General features: G+C 38.7%; 1 protein-coding gene across 2 annotated transcripts in view; it reads right to left on the reverse strand.

Moving 5' to 3' along the window:
• The window catches only part of LOC112148340 (tetratricopeptide repeat protein 28), a gene marked incomplete at its 5' end in the record, with an annotated part of 202,333 nt that extends 183,067 nt beyond the window's left edge, over positions 1–19,266 (reverse strand). For both annotated transcript variants that reach the window (XM_024275402.1, XM_024275401.1), the window contains 1 exon segment: positions 18,967–19,266. In XM_024275402.1, coding sequence (XP_024131170.1) covers positions 18,967–19,266 — 300 coding nt within the window.
• Between the last annotated feature and the right edge of the window lie 1,709 nt (positions 19,267–20,975).

Below are 20,975 nucleotides of genomic sequence, written 5' to 3' on the forward strand. Positions count from 1 at the left end.
TTTGCCTCATTAAACAAGAAATAAGAACCCAACATCCGTATCTTACATTATACACTTGAGTGAGAAAAGAGGGTGGAAGCTTTTTTTGGCAGATAAGAGGTGTCTTAAAAGCAGTAAAATAATGACAAGCATTTTAAAAATCTCTGCATTATAAAAATAAGAGAACCCTAATAGAAGCCTTGTTCTTCTTAGGTTTTCTTCTGGGAGTAAAAACCCCTCAAACGGAGGAAATCAGGAACAAATTCAGCTCCTTCAGCATAAGTGGTACTTACTATTTGCATCTCTATCGCCACATAAACAGGTGAATACAGCGAAAAATCCAACATGCTTTACATTTGAATGGCTTGACAAGAAAGGCCTTCAGTCATGATCTAAATGACTAAAAAAAAAAAAGCATGATGGTGGATTTCTTGATGGCCTGGTTTGAACGCTGACAATCACAGAGTGTGCTGCTCATTACAAAAGCAACAATATGCAGCAAAAAAGAAAGGAGCCCCTGCGCTTTGAAATATTTCTTTGTGGGGCACAAGTTCTGATAGATGAGCTCAGCGGAGATCATGCTGTTTGTACTGCAAGCATTGTCAACATCAAAACAGTCCAACACAATGCTCTGCACCCCTTGGTACTCAGGGAGATGAATAATGAAAAACTGTGGAGAAATTTTTGAAAAGAAACATTTGTATGTCAGTTTAGCCTCACAAACTTGCCTTGGACATACATTATTTAGATCTGTGTTACGGTTCTAAAGGTGCAGAGATAAATTAATTAGTTGCCGAAGTGTTACAGTGCCTTAAATTATGGGATAGAAAAGCAGAAATCAGTTTGGGAGCAGGATCCTGACCTTCTCAAGCTTACTTACACCTCTCATCCTCATACTTTATCAAGTTAGACCAAGTTTTGCCTTTAAAAATGCCTTCATCCTCGTTGGCATAGATTCAACAAGGTACCGGAGCTTTCCTCAAAGAGTTTGGTCCACATTGACATGATAGCATCATACAGTTGGTGCAGATTTACCAGTTGCACATCCATGATGCCAATCTCTCGTTCCACCACATGTTAAATTTGATCTACTGGGTTGAGAGCTGGTGATTGTGGATGCCATTTGAGTCCAGTGAACTAATTATCAAGAAAACAGTCTTAGATGACTCCAGTTCTTATCCAGCTGGAAGTAGTCATCAGAAGATGGTAAAAGGGATAGACATGGTCAGCAACAATACTCAGGTGGCGTGAGGCAATGCAACAATGACCAGAATTTTGTGCTTCTGCATTAAACCGCGCAGAGCACATTCTTGATGCATCACATGCTCCAGGTGTGAATCAAGCATTGAAATTTTTCACGCTGAATTGCAGCATCATGGAACCTGGGACTCTGATTTAGTTGTGTTATGTGGATAGCTTCCTTTTCAAAACACAGACGTGCAAATCGTTGAAAACATGATCACGAAGGAGAAATTACTAATTAAAGTTTGTGCCTGGTTGGATTAATAAGACGGACATTTACAGGAACATGACAGTGAAAGCAAAAAGTCTGTAGCAAGATTTGAACTGCTTTGACTTTTTGCTCCGAGCCTCTACCTGGCAAACAGTTAAAACACAAAAGAAGAAGAATTCACTTCCAAACTGCTACCTGCGTGCCCGGTGTGAACACCACCAGCTAAATGCACAATCACAAAACCGCGTAGAGCACATTCTTGAACACACCACACGCGCACAGTGTGTAAGTTCGCACAAACAGAGCTCTCAGCAACAGGGAGGGAGGTGGATTGTCCTGCGTCAACAGTCTCGCCAACAACCCAGAATTATATTTCTAAGGAGCTACTGGTGCTGTGCATAAAATATGTCTAAAGAAATGACAGAGGCTTTTTGATTTTGGCTAAAAACTTCATAATCATAATTAAAAGATCACTGAGAACAATTTTACAATAGAAAGAAATATGGTTGAAGTGGGACTTTAATGGAAAAAAGAAAAAAAAAAATCCCAATAATGGCCTACTTCTGTGACACAGTAAGGGGCCATGGCTTCCAGAACTATTCTTCAGAAAAAAACCTAATGAAGTTCTACCCATATTTAGGCAGAAATCATAATTAAATAGATCACAACCATTCAAGTCAACAATGCATTTAATTGTCCGTGTCATTAAAAACATATCTTGACTGTGTGTGTGTGCAATTGAAGTTTTAACACCTGACTGGAGCAGCTAAGCCTCTGATTGTATCCACAACCACATAAGTCATTTGTCAGCTTTGCACACATAAATACACCACCTGCATTCCATGGTTTCTGAGCTAATACGTCTCCCAGGGCGTTTCCATTTTGGTGCTGCTGCTGTTGTTTCGCTGTCAAACTCATTATGGAGAGGAAGAATTAGAGGTTAGCATCTAGGTAAGACATGACAGTGCAAGCATTCAAACATGTAATTGCTATAACCTGGCACAAATGAGTAATTTAGTTCGGTAAGAGTGAACTCTGAGAACTAGAGGTGGCACTTTAGCTGAAATGATTCAGGCGGAAGGCCATTACACACCAAGAAACCCAGGCAGAAAAACACAATTCATCATTTGCTCCTATTATTTAAATTGTGGATTTGAATCTAAAACGATCCTGCATACGCTCTCATAACCAAACATGAGATTATCAGAGGCGAGCAAACATAATAATGTGCTTTGCATTATTTGTTCCTAACTGCTTTTCAGATGTTTGTTATTTATAAGTGATTGCTTATCATTAATCATGCCAGTTTAGTCAGTAATTGCAGACTAAAATTGGGGTCATGCAGCACTAAAGAGCTGGACAAACAAGGTCATTCTAAAACTAAAGCCTGATTAAGTTTTCACATCCCAATTTCATTAAAGTGATACTAACACACACTATATGACTCACAGGAAACCCAAAAGAGGGTTATAGTGTATTGTTTTTATTATATACACAATAATTTTGATATTTTTGAAATACTGAAAAATAACTTGCTTTTCCTTTCAGGTTCAATGTGATCATTTCAACCACTTATTGATCAAAATAGCATTTTTTTTCATTCCAACTGTGTTTTTCAATAAAACTTTGGATTTTAAAAATTACAGTAAACGCTGTGAATGGGTTATGTATTGGCAAGAAAGTAGTGATACGATATGTATCGTGTTACACACATCATTATACGATACATATCCCAAAACGTTCTAAGTCAGTACCAGACAATATTTCACTAGTTTTTTAAATTATGACATAAGAATTATCTGAATATTAATGCATTTTTCACAAAAGTAAAATTGTAAAAAACATGTAATTTAATGATCAGAACATTAAGCACTGCAACTAAACAAGTTGCTTTTACCTAAGCAAATTCATGGTGCTTTTCTTTTGGTAATTTAAGAAAAACATTTAAGTGGAAAAAAAAGGCTGAACTACATGTTTAATTTTAAATAACTATTAAATATCACATTGGCAATATTTTAAATTGATACAAGTATAAATAACAAAATAATGTATCGTGATATTTCACTGAATCGATATTTTCTTACACCCCTACTGTAAACTGATGGAATTATTTAAACTAAAAACAAGCAGAGCTCTTTTATTTTTCCATTTTCTAACCCAAACTTATTGCTATTATAATGTAAAACCAGATACATTTGTGAAATATAAACATTGTCATCCATCCACCAGTCTATTTTCTGCATTGTTGGTCCTGACAACCACACTGGAGCCTGTCCAGTCACAGCGAAGCCCAACTGCTCCTCAATTCCATCTCTAACCATCTGTGTAAGAGGTGAGGAAATGCTTGCAGGCAAAAAGGTGAAATGACTGCACAAGCGTGTGCTGGACAGTTTTCCACAGGTTTGAGTGTTAAGTCTGTGCTGTAACTAATGGGTGTAACACCTTCAGCCATCCCCTGCTTCACGCTTTAATGTGTGCAGCCAAACCGCAAGCATTCAGCATGTGGCCCAGAGAAGGATGCATATTCAAAAAGGAAGGAGTCTGATCATAGAAGGAATTTTTTTTACACCAAAATCCTGGACATCACCAGAAAGTCTACAAATTTTTAACACCCAAAGAGTCACTGTAGGTTTTTATTGGTCATGTAGCTAAGATACCTTGTGTCGTGAAAGTAGAGCGTCTGGAAAAGAAATCAGTGGCGCTTTTATCTTTTCCTTTTTATTTTTTTGGGAAGAACAAGGCATATGACTCATGTACCATGGGAGGTTACGTCATGAAAAAGGTGCAGAGTGTAACAGACCACAAGCTAAGAAAGAAGTTCTTTCCACTTAGGCTTAAACCCATCCCAAATCTTGCACTTCTTTAAAGAGGTTTAACACAACAGTAGAATATGTTTCTTTTTCTGCTTTGTTACTTCACAGCATGTGACTCTAAAGCAATGAGTGTGTTAATCACCTGAGCCTCAGAAGTAAAGACAACAGGAAGTGGGAGAAACCCCCTCTAAAAAAAAAGAGAAAATCAGTAAAGCTTTTGATTCCCATGCTCATGCACGTTTTGCTTCTGGGCACTCTGCTCTTCCCTCACTCCTCTTTAGGAGTTCTTCATCCTTGCAGCTGAGCCACACAGCTAAATCTGGAAACAGTCAGGTATCTGAGCTCGGAGTCCTGCTTAGCTCCTGGGTGGAAGAGGCCAGAACAACATGAGGCTGACAGCAAAATGAACCCCTGCAGCACGTGTGTAGCCCAAGAGTTTGTGTGCTCAGAGCAGAGTGCAATTGTTTTCCTCATTTCCTCGGGCTTGTAAGGCTGATCTGCTATCAGAAACAGCATGTTATGCCACAAGCATGACAATGAGCCTGCCTTCTCTGGCTCTTTTGACATTTCGTCCTGTGTAATGGCAAGCAAAAAAGCTATTAGGCTGGTAATCAATTTGTCTATTCACAGGGAAACAGCACTTTCTTTAAAGTGCTTGGAGATTTCTTCTTTCAAATGCATACCCAGTTTCTCCCTTTGGCACAGAGGGGGAATCAAAATTATTGCTCTCGTCCTATAATATATATATATATATATATATATATATATATATATATATATATATATATATATATATATATATATCAAAAAATACAACAGTTAAAAAAGTAAAAAACATCAGCTTTACCTAAAATTAACCTGAAAGATCTCCACCCATAGAGAAAACACAGTAAACTGCATTTTCCCAAACTCCCCGTCTGTTTGGTCGCCTGAAGCTGTTGCTGGCGTGATGATAAACTTGACAGATTATCATCGGGGTGACATCAGCTCCGAGCTCTGATTTATTCCCGCTGCCTGGACAGTCCGCAGACACACAGCTGCGAGGTGAGGAGGAGGTCATCAGCCACACATCAGACTAAATTACATCATCCTGGAAAGCCACACTTAAAATAGAGCATGAACATGGACACGTGTGCGCAAAGTGCATGGTATGTCATGAGAAAGAAAAGAAAGGTTCATTTTCTTTTTGTTTTATGTTATTTTTGTGTCTTGAGATCACATTACCTGTACGAGACGGCACAGGTTAAAGTAGCTCGTCTGCGTCAAACACCTGAGGCCCACAGTAATGACTTCTTCACAATGTCATGAAAATATGTATATTGCTTTGAACTCTGGAGGAATATTAACCGATAAGGGACAGGCTTTCAGTGCTTTGAAAGAAGCATTTTTTTGTTGATTTTTTTAAATAAACACATGGCTCAAATACCACTTGGGTTCTTTCTCTGTGGAATTAGCATGTTCTCCCCTGGTCTTCTTTAGGCTTCCTCCCACAGTCCAAAAACATGCTTCAAAGGTTGATTGGTTATTCTAATTTGTCCCTCAAGCTATAAATAGACGGAACATGTGACGCGCATTCACAAACATGTTAAACCTAGGTTCTTGAACGCCTGTTTGGCACATGGTGTTCACACTGATCAAGCAGAGGAGAGGCTTCGTCTTCTTTTTCTTCTGTTTACTAGCTCATGTTTGCCACCTACTGTTGAAAGACGCTTGGTGTGAAATGTCAAAGCGATGTCAATCTCACAAATCTTGCTCCAGGCTTTTTCTTTCACAGCTCTATTCTGATAAATGAAAGACTTTGTGTTATAGACTTCTGCCCGGGCACAAATCGCAATAATAGCTTCTCGAGTCCCTGATTTACCTGGTTTAACTTACAATGGATGTGTGTTTTGTACATAGAAACAGAAAACAACGTATAAGACTATTCATTGGAAGTAGTTGCCTGAACGCACGTTGTGTGAACTTAGCTTTAGGTGTGACTGTAAGTGTGTGTGGGAACCTATCCAGGGTGTGCCAAGTCTTCACCTGAATCTAGGTAGGTTCCAGTATCCCTTACCCAGAACAGGAGTACACATGTATAGAAAACTGATAAATGGATGACCTTTTGATGTCATTTTTCTGGTAGTTTAATGGGTCACTATTTTTAACAAACCAGTTGGGTATTACATCTATTGGATCAATTTTATTTCAAATCCCAATTCCATAATTAAATTCAATTGAACAACTTTTTTTAAATAAAATTGTTAATTACAAGCAGTAATAGTAAAGAAAAAAAATCTATGTTTAAATGCATCCATCCACGAACGATTCTGGATTGTTTTATGAATTTTAAATAATCAATCAAAAAATGTATATCGTTTAAAGTAAAAGTGACAAGTGGAACTAAACGCTAAGCATTTTTCACTGACATTTTCATTTTTGTAGAACACACACACACGGCCGACCTTGCAGATCTCATCATCCACGTAAGGTGACCATTCGGAAGCATTTTGGCTTTCATAGCCTTGTGGATAAAAGTCACGCGTTGTGTAAGTTATGTCACACCAAAATTAAATATGTAGGGAACAAAAAAATTGTTTTGTTTGATGCGGGTTAAAGAGCTTTTTATAAGAGCTGGTCTAATGATAAAAGGTAACATTATCTTATTTAAGGTTGTTGAGTTCAAGGTTTCCCTTTTGATGCTATGAAAGATTATTGATTATCAAACGAAATATTTTTCATGTCAGAATTTTGATGTTCTCAATAAAAGTTAAACTGATCATGTATTTACTTAAAAATGCCCCTTAATGGAAAAAGTAAGTAATTTTGGTCAAGTGTCTTGTAGTAAAGATAAAAGGTTCTAAAAAAAATGCATATCAGGGATGCATTGAAAATTGTTTCATAATCAAATCGTTGCCTCCTAAATTGTAATTAAAATGAATCGTGATGTGCTACAAGATTCCCACCTCTAATAAACAGACAGAAAAGCTGTTTTTTTGCACAACAGAAAAAAAAAAATCACTTTACAGAAAATCAACCCTTGGGTTTTTTGAACTTGCATAAAGTTCATTCATTCTACAAGTGATTTCGAATTTCATGTGATAAAGCAGTTGTTTAAAGTCAGCAAAATTTTTTTTTTTACAAAATAGTTTAAGCTTTATTTGGATACATGTCTATGCCACATAGAAACCATCAAAGTTCATAATTAAAGTTTTGATTGAATACATTCTGCTTAATCCGCTGTTTTTTTTCCGTTCATGCTTGTGTTGTGAATGTATAAACTTTCAACCACTGGATTGTTGAACTTTAAAGAACTTCTTGGAAAAAATAATGACGTCTTTGTGCAAGAGGATAACTGGGGAAGAATGCCTGCCGCTGCAGAGTCTCCCTTTAAATAAACCCAAGCTGTGTTGTGGAGACGAGAGTCAGCACTGCTAAGCAAACAGACAACTACAACTCAGGATTAGTTCCATCTCATCTGCGTAAATACCAACGGAGCTGCCAAGGAAGTGGTGTTGAAATCAAAACAGAAGACTTGCGTGTTTGTATTGATGTGTGTGTGTGTGGTCATTTTCCCTCCATCATGGCGGCCGCACGTGTGTGCTGCTGCTCCGCCACAGAGGCCTTCCAAAGGAAAAAGAAAAAAAAAAAAGTCAGAATGTGACTGCCCCAGCTCTTTTCACAGATTTTCCAGACAAATAATTTCAGGTTTGTGCCCACTAGCGCCAACCCTCTGTACGTGCCGTCTCTCTGGGCTATATTTAAAAGCTATTCATTTGATTTGTTCATTAGGTCAAGCCCCGGCTCGGTAGAAGCAAACGGAACCCTCTCATTAGTGGTTCATGACTCTGCGCTCTCCTCGCTGAGCACCAGAGCCTCAGTGGAAAACAGCAGAGCAGCTCTGGAAGGGTTTGGGACTGTTGGGCAAGAAGGATTAAATAAATACAGAATACTTTAATCTTGTCACGAGAAACAAATCACTATTTTAGAAATTAAAAAATAAAAACAATGTGACTGTATGAATAAAGAAAAAAGAAGAACAGCAGGGACTTCCTGGACAACAGGGACACATCTAGAACTCTCTACAGCCTGCATTTCTGCTGCATCTAGTCCATGTTAGTGTTAAAACAAGCAAAACCTAAGGATGGCGTTTTATTTTGGAGGGGAAAAAAACATCGATCTGCTATATCCCACATGTTGTCAATCATTTGATAAATATTCATCAAAGAAAGAAAAAGAACTATTTTGAAGAAAGGCTAATTTGTGACTCAAAAAATGACAAAGTCTACAAGTTTTCAAACTTTTAAAAACTTTTAATGAATAATGAAACAACTCTATTTTCTAAAGCTAAACAGTCAAGATGAGAAAGAAACAAATCTTTCCCCTTAGAGACAACAATATGTATATTTTCTCTATTAAAAATAATACCAAAATTAGAAGTAAAGGAGTCTCTAGCCCTAGAGAACCCATAGGGTCGAATTTCACCATTGATTTTTTTTATTTATTTCATGCTTACTTTATTTTGGACGATGGTAATTGCTGCTAACCACAATGAACAAACAAAAAAAGTCAAATTAACTTTAAAAGCCCAGAAGTAGGGCTGCCACGATTAGTCGACTAATCGACGACTAATCGACTATTAAAATAGTCGATGACTAATTTAATAGTCGATTAGTCGTTATTTTATACTATATGGAGTCAGAATTTAGTCAAATTGAAAGTTATTATGATATTCTGCTAGCTTCTTGGACTATTTTGGCATTTATTAAGTTTTTTAGGCTATTTTGGAGTTTTAATTTTAGCTACATGCTAGCTGTTTTTGCTAACAGGCTTTTTTAAGATGTTTTAGGCTGTTTCGCAATTTAGCTAATATTTAAGCAACATGTTTGCTGCTTTATCTAATTCGGGATTTTTTTGTCTTTTAGGCTATTTTGTGTTCAGCTACATGCTAGCGGTTTTGGCTAACCTAGGTTTGTTTTAGGCTAATTTGGCCTTTAACTAATATTTTAGCAGGCTATCAGCATCTTCAGCTAATGTCACCAGCATCTTTTGCAACCAAATTCAGCGTACATTCTATCTACAATAATGCTAATGTGAATATATCTAGTTTTTAGTTAGTTCAAAGCTAATTATGCTTAAGATGTGTGTTTTACATCCACTTGTGCATGACCCGATTAGTCGACTAATCGTAAAAAATAATCGGTGATTAGTCGACTATTAAAATAATCGTTTGTGGCAGCACTACCCAGAAGAAAATCGTTCTTGGGTTCTGCAGGGCGAGTTCGGGGTTGGTTGTAGAGGGTTGACGTAAACAAAGGTTTTGGGTTTCATCTCTACTGTTATCTGTCTTTTTGCACAGAATAAAAAGAGATTGCCATTTTATAGAATTACAGTAGGGCTGCCACAAACGATTATTTTCATAGTCGACTAATCACCGATTATTTTTTCCGATTAGTCGACTAATCGGGTCATGCACAAAGTTGATGTAAAACACAAATCTTAACCATCATTCACTTTAAACTAACTAAAAACTATATATATATATATATATATATTCACACTAGCATCATTATAGATGAAATGTAAGCTGAATTTGGCCGCAAAAGATGCTAGTGACGATGGCTGAAGATGCTGATAGCCAACTAAAATATTAGTTAAAGGCCAAATTAGCCTAAAAAAGCCTAAGTTAGCAAAGACAGCTAGCATGTAGCTGAAATAAAAACTCCAAAATGGCCTAAAAAACCTTAATAAATGCCAAAATAGTTAAATAAGCTAGCATAACACCATTATAACTTTCAACTTTACTACACTGACTCCATTTAATATAAAGTAACGACTAATCGACTATTAAATTAGTCGTCGACTATTTTAATAGTCGATTAGTCGTCGATTAGTCGACTAATCGTGGCAGCCCTAAATTACAGTAATTGATCCAATTCATTTATGGAAAACATTTTGTCACCTTAAGCTATAGAGAGATCATCATCTTACTGCACTCATTTTGTGTGACTTCAACCCCAATGTAGTCAACAGCTTGAATATTAGTCTCATCCCTTCTGGACACCAGTTTTAGCATCCATTGAATGATGGATGGATGGGGTTTGAACTTCTATTGTTTGTTTTTAAAGCTCTAAAGGGTCTCGCCCCAGATTATAATTGTTTGCAGCCGTCCCAAAGTTTTAAGATCTCCAAACAACTTCAGCTGGATGTGTCCAGGTCACAATGTCAACACCAGGGTGACCGAGCGTTTTTGTTGCCAGCCCCCGACCGTAGACAAATCGCCTCCAGACCTGTGTGATGTATGGCCTTACCATTTTTAAATCCAAACTTAAGACATACTTTTGTAAAGGGCTTTTAGTTGGAGGCATTGAAATGCATTCATTGCGTTTTGTTTTGGCTGCTCTATTTATTCTGTTTTCACAATGATTTTTATGATTTGAGGGTTTTTCTTTTCCATGTTTTGTTATCTTGACACCCTGATGTTGTAAAGTGCTACATTATTAAAGTTCTTTCATTCATAAAGTGCATTTTTAACAGCATTAAATGCATTATAATTATCCACACATCCACAGTTTGTCACAAACTCAAATGCAGACTCACCACATGTTTTCAGCAGAATCCTGGCGTTTTAAAACAATGTGATTTAAGAAGCAGCTTTGCAGAAAATACATCTAATTTTCCTTTATTACTAAAACCTTATAAATAAATAATAAATAGGGTTTTTTTGGACCTAAGTTAGGAACTGTTATGTCATTGCACTAACTTTGGGGTTGCCAGAGTATGCATACATGATTTGAAATTTTATCTTATGCTTCCTGAATTGAGACTTAATACTACATTCACACCGCCCTTCACAACGTGCGTTCAAGCGACCACTTCCAATGAAAGGTATATGTAATGTAGCGACTGCATCAAAAATCCAAAGTCGCTGAGAGACTGACGCTGGGTCCGGTTATTGTATGACGCGCCAAACAAATGGATTTGAATCGGGTCATGCTTTGAGCCTTTTATTAATGACCAAAAAATAATTGAACTTGGGATAGCAAGAAAGATGGTCAAAAGGCAACAAAAGGTGACAACTAAAGCGGGTTAAAGCGGTCAACAAAAAATGTGGCAACCCAGCTCACCCTCTCCCCTCTAACTTACAGGTGCAAAATCAACAGGTGAATTATAATAACTCAAAATGTCTCCGCCCACAAACATGTGATCCACCAGGTGATTGCCTGCCCAATATGACCGCAAACAATACTAAACATGAAGTAATGGACTGATCAAAAAAAATAATATTCGTTCACCTTCATTTATAAACAGTAGTTTGATTCATGGCTACTGTATGTAAGAAGGCTTCAAAACTCTTGTGTTCTTGGGTCTCTACGCCAGCTTTTAAGTCCATTTTTGGGTACTGTGTATAAAATGTTTGGCCATTTAGCACACTGAAAGTTAAATCAGTCGAACTTTAACCAATCAGGGACTTAGATTTAGTAGTGCTGTATAGATGGAATCTCTTTTCATTTCAATCTGTGTGAAAAATTGATCATGAAGGAGAAATTAATAATTGCCGTTTGTGCACTGTTGGAATTATATGACTCAAGGTCTCTCATATACCAGAATAGAGCTGTGAAAGAAAAAGCCTGGAGCAAAATTCACGAGACTTACACCACAACATGCACTAGTCTCCGATAGCGACAGTCCAGCGTGAACACCATAAGCTAAAAAAATGTTCAAGAAGTGAGTTCAGCGCGTTCTTGAGTGCCCAGTGTCTCTGTAGCAATAAGATCAGTAACAAACCAACTTAAAAAAAAAAAAAATTAAATGAACACACATTCAAAGTAAGAAAGAGTAAACTTCACAAAACCACTAAAAAATAATACAAAAATAAATAAAATGTAAGACATTTTAGGAGGTTAGATGACGAGTTCATTTTTTAATCCACATCAAATTTAGATTCTCTTTTCCTCTAATTGGAAACTGTCCAAACACTATTGTTTTGAGCAGGAAAATTTGAGGACAAATACAGAACAAGTTGTTCAAAGTCCACAAGTATAAGTCGTACTGGCAGCTGCACAGCAGGGAAACAGGAAACACTTTTTCCTGCCCTTTTGACCTTCAGTCTTCATCGCGGAAGGCAGAAAAAAAACTCAAAGAGGGACAAAAAAGATGATAGAGAAACAAAATTAACACAAACAAAAAAAAAAAAAAATCAGATTCTCTAAATTAAACCTGATTATATAAAATAATGACAATAAACATTTTAAACTGATATCAACCTGACAAGTTCTGAAGCTTAAGAACAATCATCCACTGGTGATGATAATGTGATTCCCAGCTGCTCCATATGTTAAAGTGTTCCCACATTAACCCCGGCACATGTGAAAAACAGAAGACAAAAACGCACATGTGATAAAAACAGCATTTACATGTGTTTGAGTGAACGCTTTTGAGTGATGGCACTAGACTTTACGGCATGTCATCCAGGGGCTGAATGGGAATGTTACTGAAAAAGAAAAAAAAAAAAAAACTACTGAGCCGTGCACTGAATAAGACAAGCTCAGCTTTACAACTTCAGTTCTATCACACATCAAGCTTTCTCTTCTTTACACACAGTGAGATCAGATTTAACGGACTCTCAAACCAATGGAGAGGCACTACACCCCAGTGGTTTCCATCCACATAAAAGCGGAGTGGCAGACGCTGGAGAGGTAAGAGCTCCTTATAACTCTGATTTTTCTTCTTTCAGTTTCATGAACACTAACAGTAAAATCCTGTGTCATCACCCAGCGCTGCAGGTACCAGAGACTTTTTCCACCATCAGAAGGGTTAGCGAGCATTTATTTCTCTTCACTTTTTCCCTTCTTAAGTTCTGACCTTTAAGCTCAAAGTCTTTCCTCCAAGAACTATAACAGCCCGGATAGAAAAAAAACGTAACCCTGTCTTTTTCTCTCGTAGGCTCCTGTCTGTGTTTCTGCTTTGTTGCTGAAAACTTAGAGGCTCACAAGGAGTTGTAAAAATAAAATTTAACTACAAAAGCGAGATGTAATCTTTTAAAGGGGTATTTAATTTTTTATACAAATCCATATATCCAATCGAGTCAAGAAGTATTTAGCAGTCACAGTTGTACCACTTAAAGGGGGAGCGAAGTCTGAAATTTTTATCCTTGAGATACTTCAATGTTGAGACAAAATGTAAAAAGAATCCAGAAAAATCACATTATGTTTTTTTAGATATTTTTTTGTGTAATGGTACAGAACATAAGTATTTGGTTCCTACAAGCAAACAGGAATTATGTCCCTTATGTCTTGAAGCTCTTCCACCTTACAATTGTTACCTGTAATAATGTCACTAGCTTTAACTGGTTATCTATATAAATGACACCTGTCCACACCCTTAAACAGTCAAACGGCAGCCTCTCTACCATGACCAAGACCAAAGAGCTGTCGAAGGACACCAGGGACTAGATTGAACACTTGAACAAGACGGGAACAATCCAATCTACAACAAGCAAACAGCTTAGTCAGAATAAATTCAAGATTAGGGATAATCTCCCTCCACCTGGAGCTTCGGGGAAGATCTCACCTGATTTTTTCAAATTATTTTAAGACTATGAGAAAACTACACAGGGAAACTGGTCAATGACCTAGAGAGAGCTGGGCCACAGTAAAAAAAAAGTTTACTATTAGTAACGCATGATGTCATCATGGATTAAAATCCTGCAAAACTCTAACGGTTCCCCTGCTTAAGCCAGCACATGTCCAGATCTAAAGTTTGCCAGAGACCAACTGGATGATCCAGAAGAGGATTGGGAGAGGACCCTGTGGTCAGATGACAACAAAAGGGAGTGTCTGAAGGGGGGAAAATGCTGATTTGTGTCCAAAGAATACCATAAGCCATGGGGGTGGAAGTGTCATTCTTTACGGGTGCTTCTCTGCAAACGGTACAGGAAGACTGATCCATATTAAGGAAAGGATTAATGGGGGACAAAAACCTCCTTCCATCAGTGACAGTATTGAGGATGAAATGTGGCTGGATCTTCTAGTATTACAATGATCCCAAACACATCGCCTGAGCAACAAAGGAAACACCCCAAGGCTCATTAGTGGTTTATCCAGTCTTTGGACTGGCTGTGGTGCAGTGGTAGGGTGGTCAACCTCTGATCAGAAGATTGCAGCCTGTCTTGCCCGCCCATGTGTCGAAGTGTCCTTGGGCAAGACACTGAACCCTGCCTCTGGTGGAAGATAGTGCCAGTGATCAGCAGCGAAGTCACCATCAGTGTGTGAATGGGACTGTGACTGTGTAGTACTTTGGGCCTTTGAAGACGGTAGAAAAACGCTACACAAGTATACACCATTAACCCCAACCTAACAGACAATCTCTGGAGGGAGTTGAATGTCTGCAATAAACATCACAGCTCTTGAGAAGATCTGCATGGAAGCATGGACCAAACTAGCAGCTACAGTGTCTGCAAACCTGATGAAGACCTACAAGAAACCTCTGACCTCTGTCACTGACAACCCATCTCACAAAGTAAAATAGAACCTCTAAAAACATTGCGTTTCTCATCTTTTTAGGTGGCACAGCTTGCAAAATAAGTCACTGCTATAAACTTTTATGCCTCAGAGCATAAATACTAATAAAATATGTATTAGACATACAAGTTTGAAATAGTTTATTAAATTAAGTTTTGTCTGTTTACTCTAATAAAGAACTTTTCATCATATAAACTGTCAAAATATTATATGGGATCATACATATTTATTACTTTAGAGAGTGTTATTTGCTGCAATATTTAAGAGAATTTCAAATTATTTCCTTTTTCCAGATATCAAGTTGTATCTCTTTGTTCTAGAAAGAAGCCGATATATTTATAGAGGAAAATAATGCACAGAACCTCATTTGACCAAAACCAGAACTTACTAGATCACAAGAACAAATGAAACGCTAGACACACTGTCTAGCTGTCTAGCGTGAATTTTCTCTCAGGAACAAGCTGTAATTAACCTAAAATAATTATCAATTTTTATTGATTGTTTAATTGGTTGATATAGTTAACCTTTGTGTCATCTTTGCCATAGCAAATCAATGTGACACAAGCAAGAATGACACAGTTTGTCTGCTATTTTCTCACACACTGACAATTTTTTATGTTAATGAGATCCAACTAATACGTTTGTAGCCTTACAATTTAAAATTGCAACTTTTTTTTTAAGAATTACAGGTAGTATGAAAATCCAGCTTTAGATTTTTCTAAAAACAATAAAAATAAAATATGTCTGTTGTGAAAAGAGGCTGTCTTGGCCAGGCCTGTATGGCTTAGTTGCTATAAGCATTGCATATTTGAAAAATCCATATTTCTGTGGATCTTCTGCTCATATTACCAGTCAAGCTTCAAATAGTGAAACCTATGGTTACATGTGGAGTTGCTGCCCCATCCACAGTGTCAGCATTCAATCCCAGCACGATCTCTGGATATGGAGCGGCTGTGCTTCAAGTCCCTTTTCAGCACTCCAGACACAGTGACCTTTTCCAATGCAAACACTCATTTTCTCAGTTAAACCCAGAGCCCTACCGCTGGGATGCAAATGGATATTCTGTAGGTTGAATAAAAAAATGCATACAATGAAAGGAATGTATTTTAGTCTCATGACAACTGAGGCACAGTGGTGCTTAACCATCGTCAGCACGTGTCATCTATATCTTTAGCAACACACATTTGACAGACTTACCCTTGATAAGTACCATCATAACCCATAATAAGAAGCCATGCAAATGATAGCTTTGTTTCCCCTGACACTGCGGTGCCAGCTTTTCCGCAGTTCCCTTAGAAACTCTCCTGTCAGCGCCGAAGCAGGGGAGTGAGAGTGATGGCAGGGAGGGCTGCTTCTTTAACGTGTCACTGGAACGGCACCGCTGTGAGGGAGGAACCAGATGGAGCGGCAGAATAGACCGCGTTGAGCCGGTTGCCGTCATCTCAGTCACTCACAGGGGCCCAAAGGGTACCTGGGGCTCGCCAAAGACTTTCAAAGAACTTGCTCCCGCAATGTTTTCAATCAAAGACCATCCGCTCAGATGTGCGTCTCAAACGTTTCACTTCAAAACGAAAAGAAGCGCAGGAAGACGCAGCTTTTCATTCTTTGCGCTTTCCGCCCCTCAAGATGTGGAATGACACAGAGGTGCGCGCCCCTCTTCTATGAAGCAGCACTCTATTTTGTTCTCATTTAAGCTTTTTATATTCAGTAAGAAGACGACGCACAAAGGCCCTAAAGCTGTCTTGGGTCATTTAACCACACATTTTCTTTCTGCTCTCAGAATGTGTTTTCTGGCAGTTAAAGCGAGGTATGCTGACAGATTAGACAGGGAATTCCTTCACAGGCTGGCTGCCGGCTTCAGAAGGGTGGGCTGCTCGCTGGTGCTTGGGGCAGCAACACCGTGGCCTGTCAATGCTTGATGGGCCAATGCAGAAATGTAGTCATAGGGAGGTATGATTGATGATACTAGGTACTCTCCCAGGACGTGAATGCCGGCACACTCCTGTGATTTAATCCCTGTTCCTTCATCAAAAATCCAGACCTAGCAGATGGACTGCACAACACAGAGTCTCTCTTTCCCCAAGGCCGAAGTCGGACCGCCATTACTAATTGATTCTTGGGATGACTAAAAAAAGGGATGCAAGTCATAATACTAATATCCACTACACAAAGTAAAAGCAGAAAATGAGAAAGAACTCAAGAAGAAACAACTCATATGAAATTACATTTACAAAAACCTGTATGTATTATTTATTACTTCATAACGACAAAAGGACATAATGATCATTTAACTTCCGTTGCCTACACTAGAAGTATAAATATAGTTGTGTTTTTTTTTTTTTTACACAAGTTGGTACCAAGACTACTGCTTGACAAGACTGACCCCTAGTGGTGACTCAACAAGCTGCGTTTGGAACACAACGTCCATGTCCAAATGTCAGTGAGCACAGATCTATTAATCCCTATAATTCTAGTAGCAAAGTCAAACAAAAAGGGTCAAGTTATACATTGAAACCGTGGCTTGATAACTCAAATCTGAGCATGAGAGTCGAAGCAGTCAGACCATAAATCCAGGAGTAAGCAGAGCTACTCAAACTAGATTAGGCAAACCATCCCCCAGGCAGACCACAAAGAGTTCATTGTACTTGGATAGCATATTAATAAAAAAGGAAAAAAAAAAAAAAAGGACTTCGGCAGAGACTTTCACTTTTGCTTCGTTCTCAGCGTATCAGAAACTCGTGAAATCTCATCCGGTGGAAATTAACACACAAGTGACATGCAGTGCTAGAAATCGCAAAGATCTGCCATTAACAGCTCACAGCATGATCAAACACAGAGAGACAGCATTCCACCTCCTGTCGCAACAACACAGCCTTTATAGTGATGGTGCTTCAGAAGAATAGAGAAGCATCCTTTTAGCCACAAATCATCCGCAGTCCCACTCACATTATCATCAATCTCTCTCTTTCCAAAGACAAAAGTATCCCTCCGTTCTAAATCAGGAAATCAATGCGTTTCTACCACTGAGAGAGAAATCGCTCTGCTAGTGATCTCTGTGGTGGACTAATGTGAAATCCATTGCAGGTTAGTGCACACAAGATCAAAGACAAGACCCCAGAAAAGTTTGTATTGATTAGCAACCGGAGGAGTGAAAATGTGATGGGAATGCTGAAGTGAAGATAAAGTATCCTTTTTCTATGAGCGTAAAAACAGGAAAAAAAAAATAATAAAGTTACGAATATAGCAGCGCTGCTGCCTTATTAGCATTTTAAGACCCACTCCAATCATCTTAATCGCAAAACCAGTCCCAGTGGTCTTTTAATTATGATTATGCTGTTTTTAGCTTAAATTTAAAACATGTTTTCTAGAACAGTTTCTGTAGAGCGGCTGGAGTTGTGGGCGGGGCTACTGGTGAAGAGCAATCCCGCCCCTCTTCCCTATACAAATGCGTATATTAATATATTTATCTGCAAGTGGATGCATCAAAATGGAGCTGAGCAGGGATTTAGTGTATTTTTAAGATGCAAACACAATGCAGTTTTATTTAACATAATTTGGGGGTTTTTTTCTGCTCCTGATGTACAACGATATGAAAAATAAATACTCAGAAATGTCATATTAATCATAATTGTCTTTATATATGTCCTCTATTGTGAGAAAAATGGCACAAGAACATGTTAAAACACCCAAAATATGGTTTACATCAGAGTGGGTCTTTAACAACAATACAATTGAAGATTGGATCAATGACTTAAGGACAAAACACAATCCTCTTGTAAATAAATAGAGAGAAAAGGCTAGACCTCAGTCTAATGTAAGAATGTTGCTTGATTTTAGTGACTTCCATCATAAACACTCAATGGTGGCACACCATGACCTTCTGTGGAGGCTTACAGCCCAACGGTCAAACATGTTAAGGTAAAATCCTGTTTTCTCAGATTTTGTTACAAAATAGGTAAAACCCTTCATGGAAGACAAAAGTAACTTGATTTCTCTAGCTTGTCCTCATTTCAGTCTATCCAGTCCAGCATTTGCGAAGTTCAAAGTTGCACTGAAAGAGACATCAAAGCTCTAAAGTCAGATCTATCCCAAAGATTTATCATTCTTGGCAGTGACTCTCTGTAAGTGCGGCAATTTAGCATAAAAGGGAATCATTTTTATCTCACACAGCTCCGAGCAGCACAAGCGCAGCGAATGTTAGCTTTAGACGGAGACTTACTTTTGGCCACTTGGGATTGAGTTCACAAGCTCTTTCAGCATCATCAAGAGCCGCCTGGTGTTCCCCAAGTTTGAGAAAAGCAGCCGACCGATTGCTGAACAGGATGCAGTTTTGCGGGTCGGCCTGCAGAGCCTCGCTGTACAAGCGGACGGCGGCCTGAAAGTCCCCACGCTGGCACGCCTCATTGCTCTGCTGCACCTTATCCATGAACTCCGCCTTGCTGAGGCTACCGCCGGCCATGCTGTCCGCAGCCAGACACCTTGCGGGCCTGCCTGCAGTCCGAGAACTGAAGATGGAAAGCTGCGGAAACGGACAGAAAGCAGAGCAGCTGTGGGTTTGATTGAAAGCTACGCTTCTCAGCAGCAACAGGTGAAACTAATTCAGTTAATGAGAGTACTTTCCCATGGTAAGTCATGATAGTGAGCCAATACGTGCAAAAAGCAAAAAAAAAAACAAAGACCTTAGAAGCTCTGCTTGAGATATTTATGAGCTGTGCTTTGGCCGCTTTGACAAGCCATAATGTCTGCTGTCCCCTGGCAACACAACAGCTGCTGGAAACTGCAGCAGAAATGTGAGGAAATGTTAGAAGAAGAAAAAAAAGGTGTTTTGAAAGAGTTTACGGTAAAGGTTTTACTCATCCTAACCCACACACAGCTGAAACTGCCGATCCTGCAGACCTTCAGCAGAAAAAAACCTCTTCACAGCATGTCATAGATGGCAAAGCCCAGGCTTAGTTAATAAAACCATAAAAAAGCTGGATCACTGAGGTAATCCACAAAATGAGCCACATTTGATCTTACCGTTAAACATTAAGACGACCGCAGGTCTAGTTTTATTGATAGGTAGTTTTTCCATGTTGAGCCATATTTACACAGCACACTTTCTTTTCCACAAAGACATTTGTTTTTTCTCCAAATCGTTCATGGATTTGGAACAATGTTGTGTTCTGGTTAAAGGCACGCTGAGGTGGTTTTAAGAGGCCAAGTTTTGAACACCCAACTTGTTATAGTTAAAGTAAAAACAATGCAATTAGGTTAAAGCCTTAGTCACACACACTAGCACAGGGTGTTTGACCCATAACGGTGTGGACGGATAAGGTGGTTGTCTGGGCCCATGAAGGTTTGTAGAGAAGAGCGACGACATTCTAAAGGTAGCTCCTTACTGACCACGTGCAAACTATGCTCTGATTGTTATTTTTAACAGTTAGGAGAACACACTCATGGTGTGAACTGCACTACCAGGCTCCTTGTGCAGTCTGCAGGATATTAAAAAGGTAGAGGTGGAACTAAGTCATTGTTTTTCAAGTCACAAGTAAGTCTCATGTCTTTGTCCTCAAGTCCTGAGTCAAGTCCCAAGTCAGCAGCACTCACAAGTCAAGGCCCAACCAGTCTCAAGTCACCTCCTAGTCATTGAATGGAATGAAACATTTGTATGATGTCCCTGTGCTGTGTCTCACCTACTTCCCTCTTGCTTTAATCTTGTGTGCTGCATTAGTGTTCACTACGACATATAAAGATGGACCGCTCAACTCCTCCCCTTTCATGTTCCAAATAGGAAGTACCTGCTGGTCGCAAGAAGGCCAAAGCCACATAGACTTCCATTGAGCAATAGACAGTTATTAGTCAGTCATTTTATTAGTCAGAGTAACCATTCTTGCTCTGATGCATTCTCCTCAGCACGTTCTTTCTAATCCTATTTTTTTAGGATGTTGTTTCTTCATTACAAGTTATTCTACTTATAAACTGACAAATCAGATGCCTCAGTAAAAGCACGTGGTAGACGTATCAGGAAGTGATGGCGAAGGCTCTGACCTGATTTAACGAGGGTCAGTGGTAAGGCATTTCCTATGGGTGACGTTAACACTTACTTCCAATAAACAGTCAATGACTACGACCTGTTGGCCACAGCATGCCTGTAGAAATAATGTGCATGAACATTTTGGTTCACCAAGCAGTCTATGACCTTGCCTTTTCCACCACGTTACATGTTTGCTCCATACAGGTTTGCCC

This window comes from Oryzias melastigma, linkage group LG9 (assembly GCF_002922805.2).
Source record: "Oryzias melastigma strain HK-1 linkage group LG9, ASM292280v2, whole genome shotgun sequence".
In the NCBI taxonomy this organism is placed as follows: domain Eukaryota; kingdom Metazoa; phylum Chordata; class Actinopteri; order Beloniformes; family Adrianichthyidae; genus Oryzias; species Oryzias melastigma.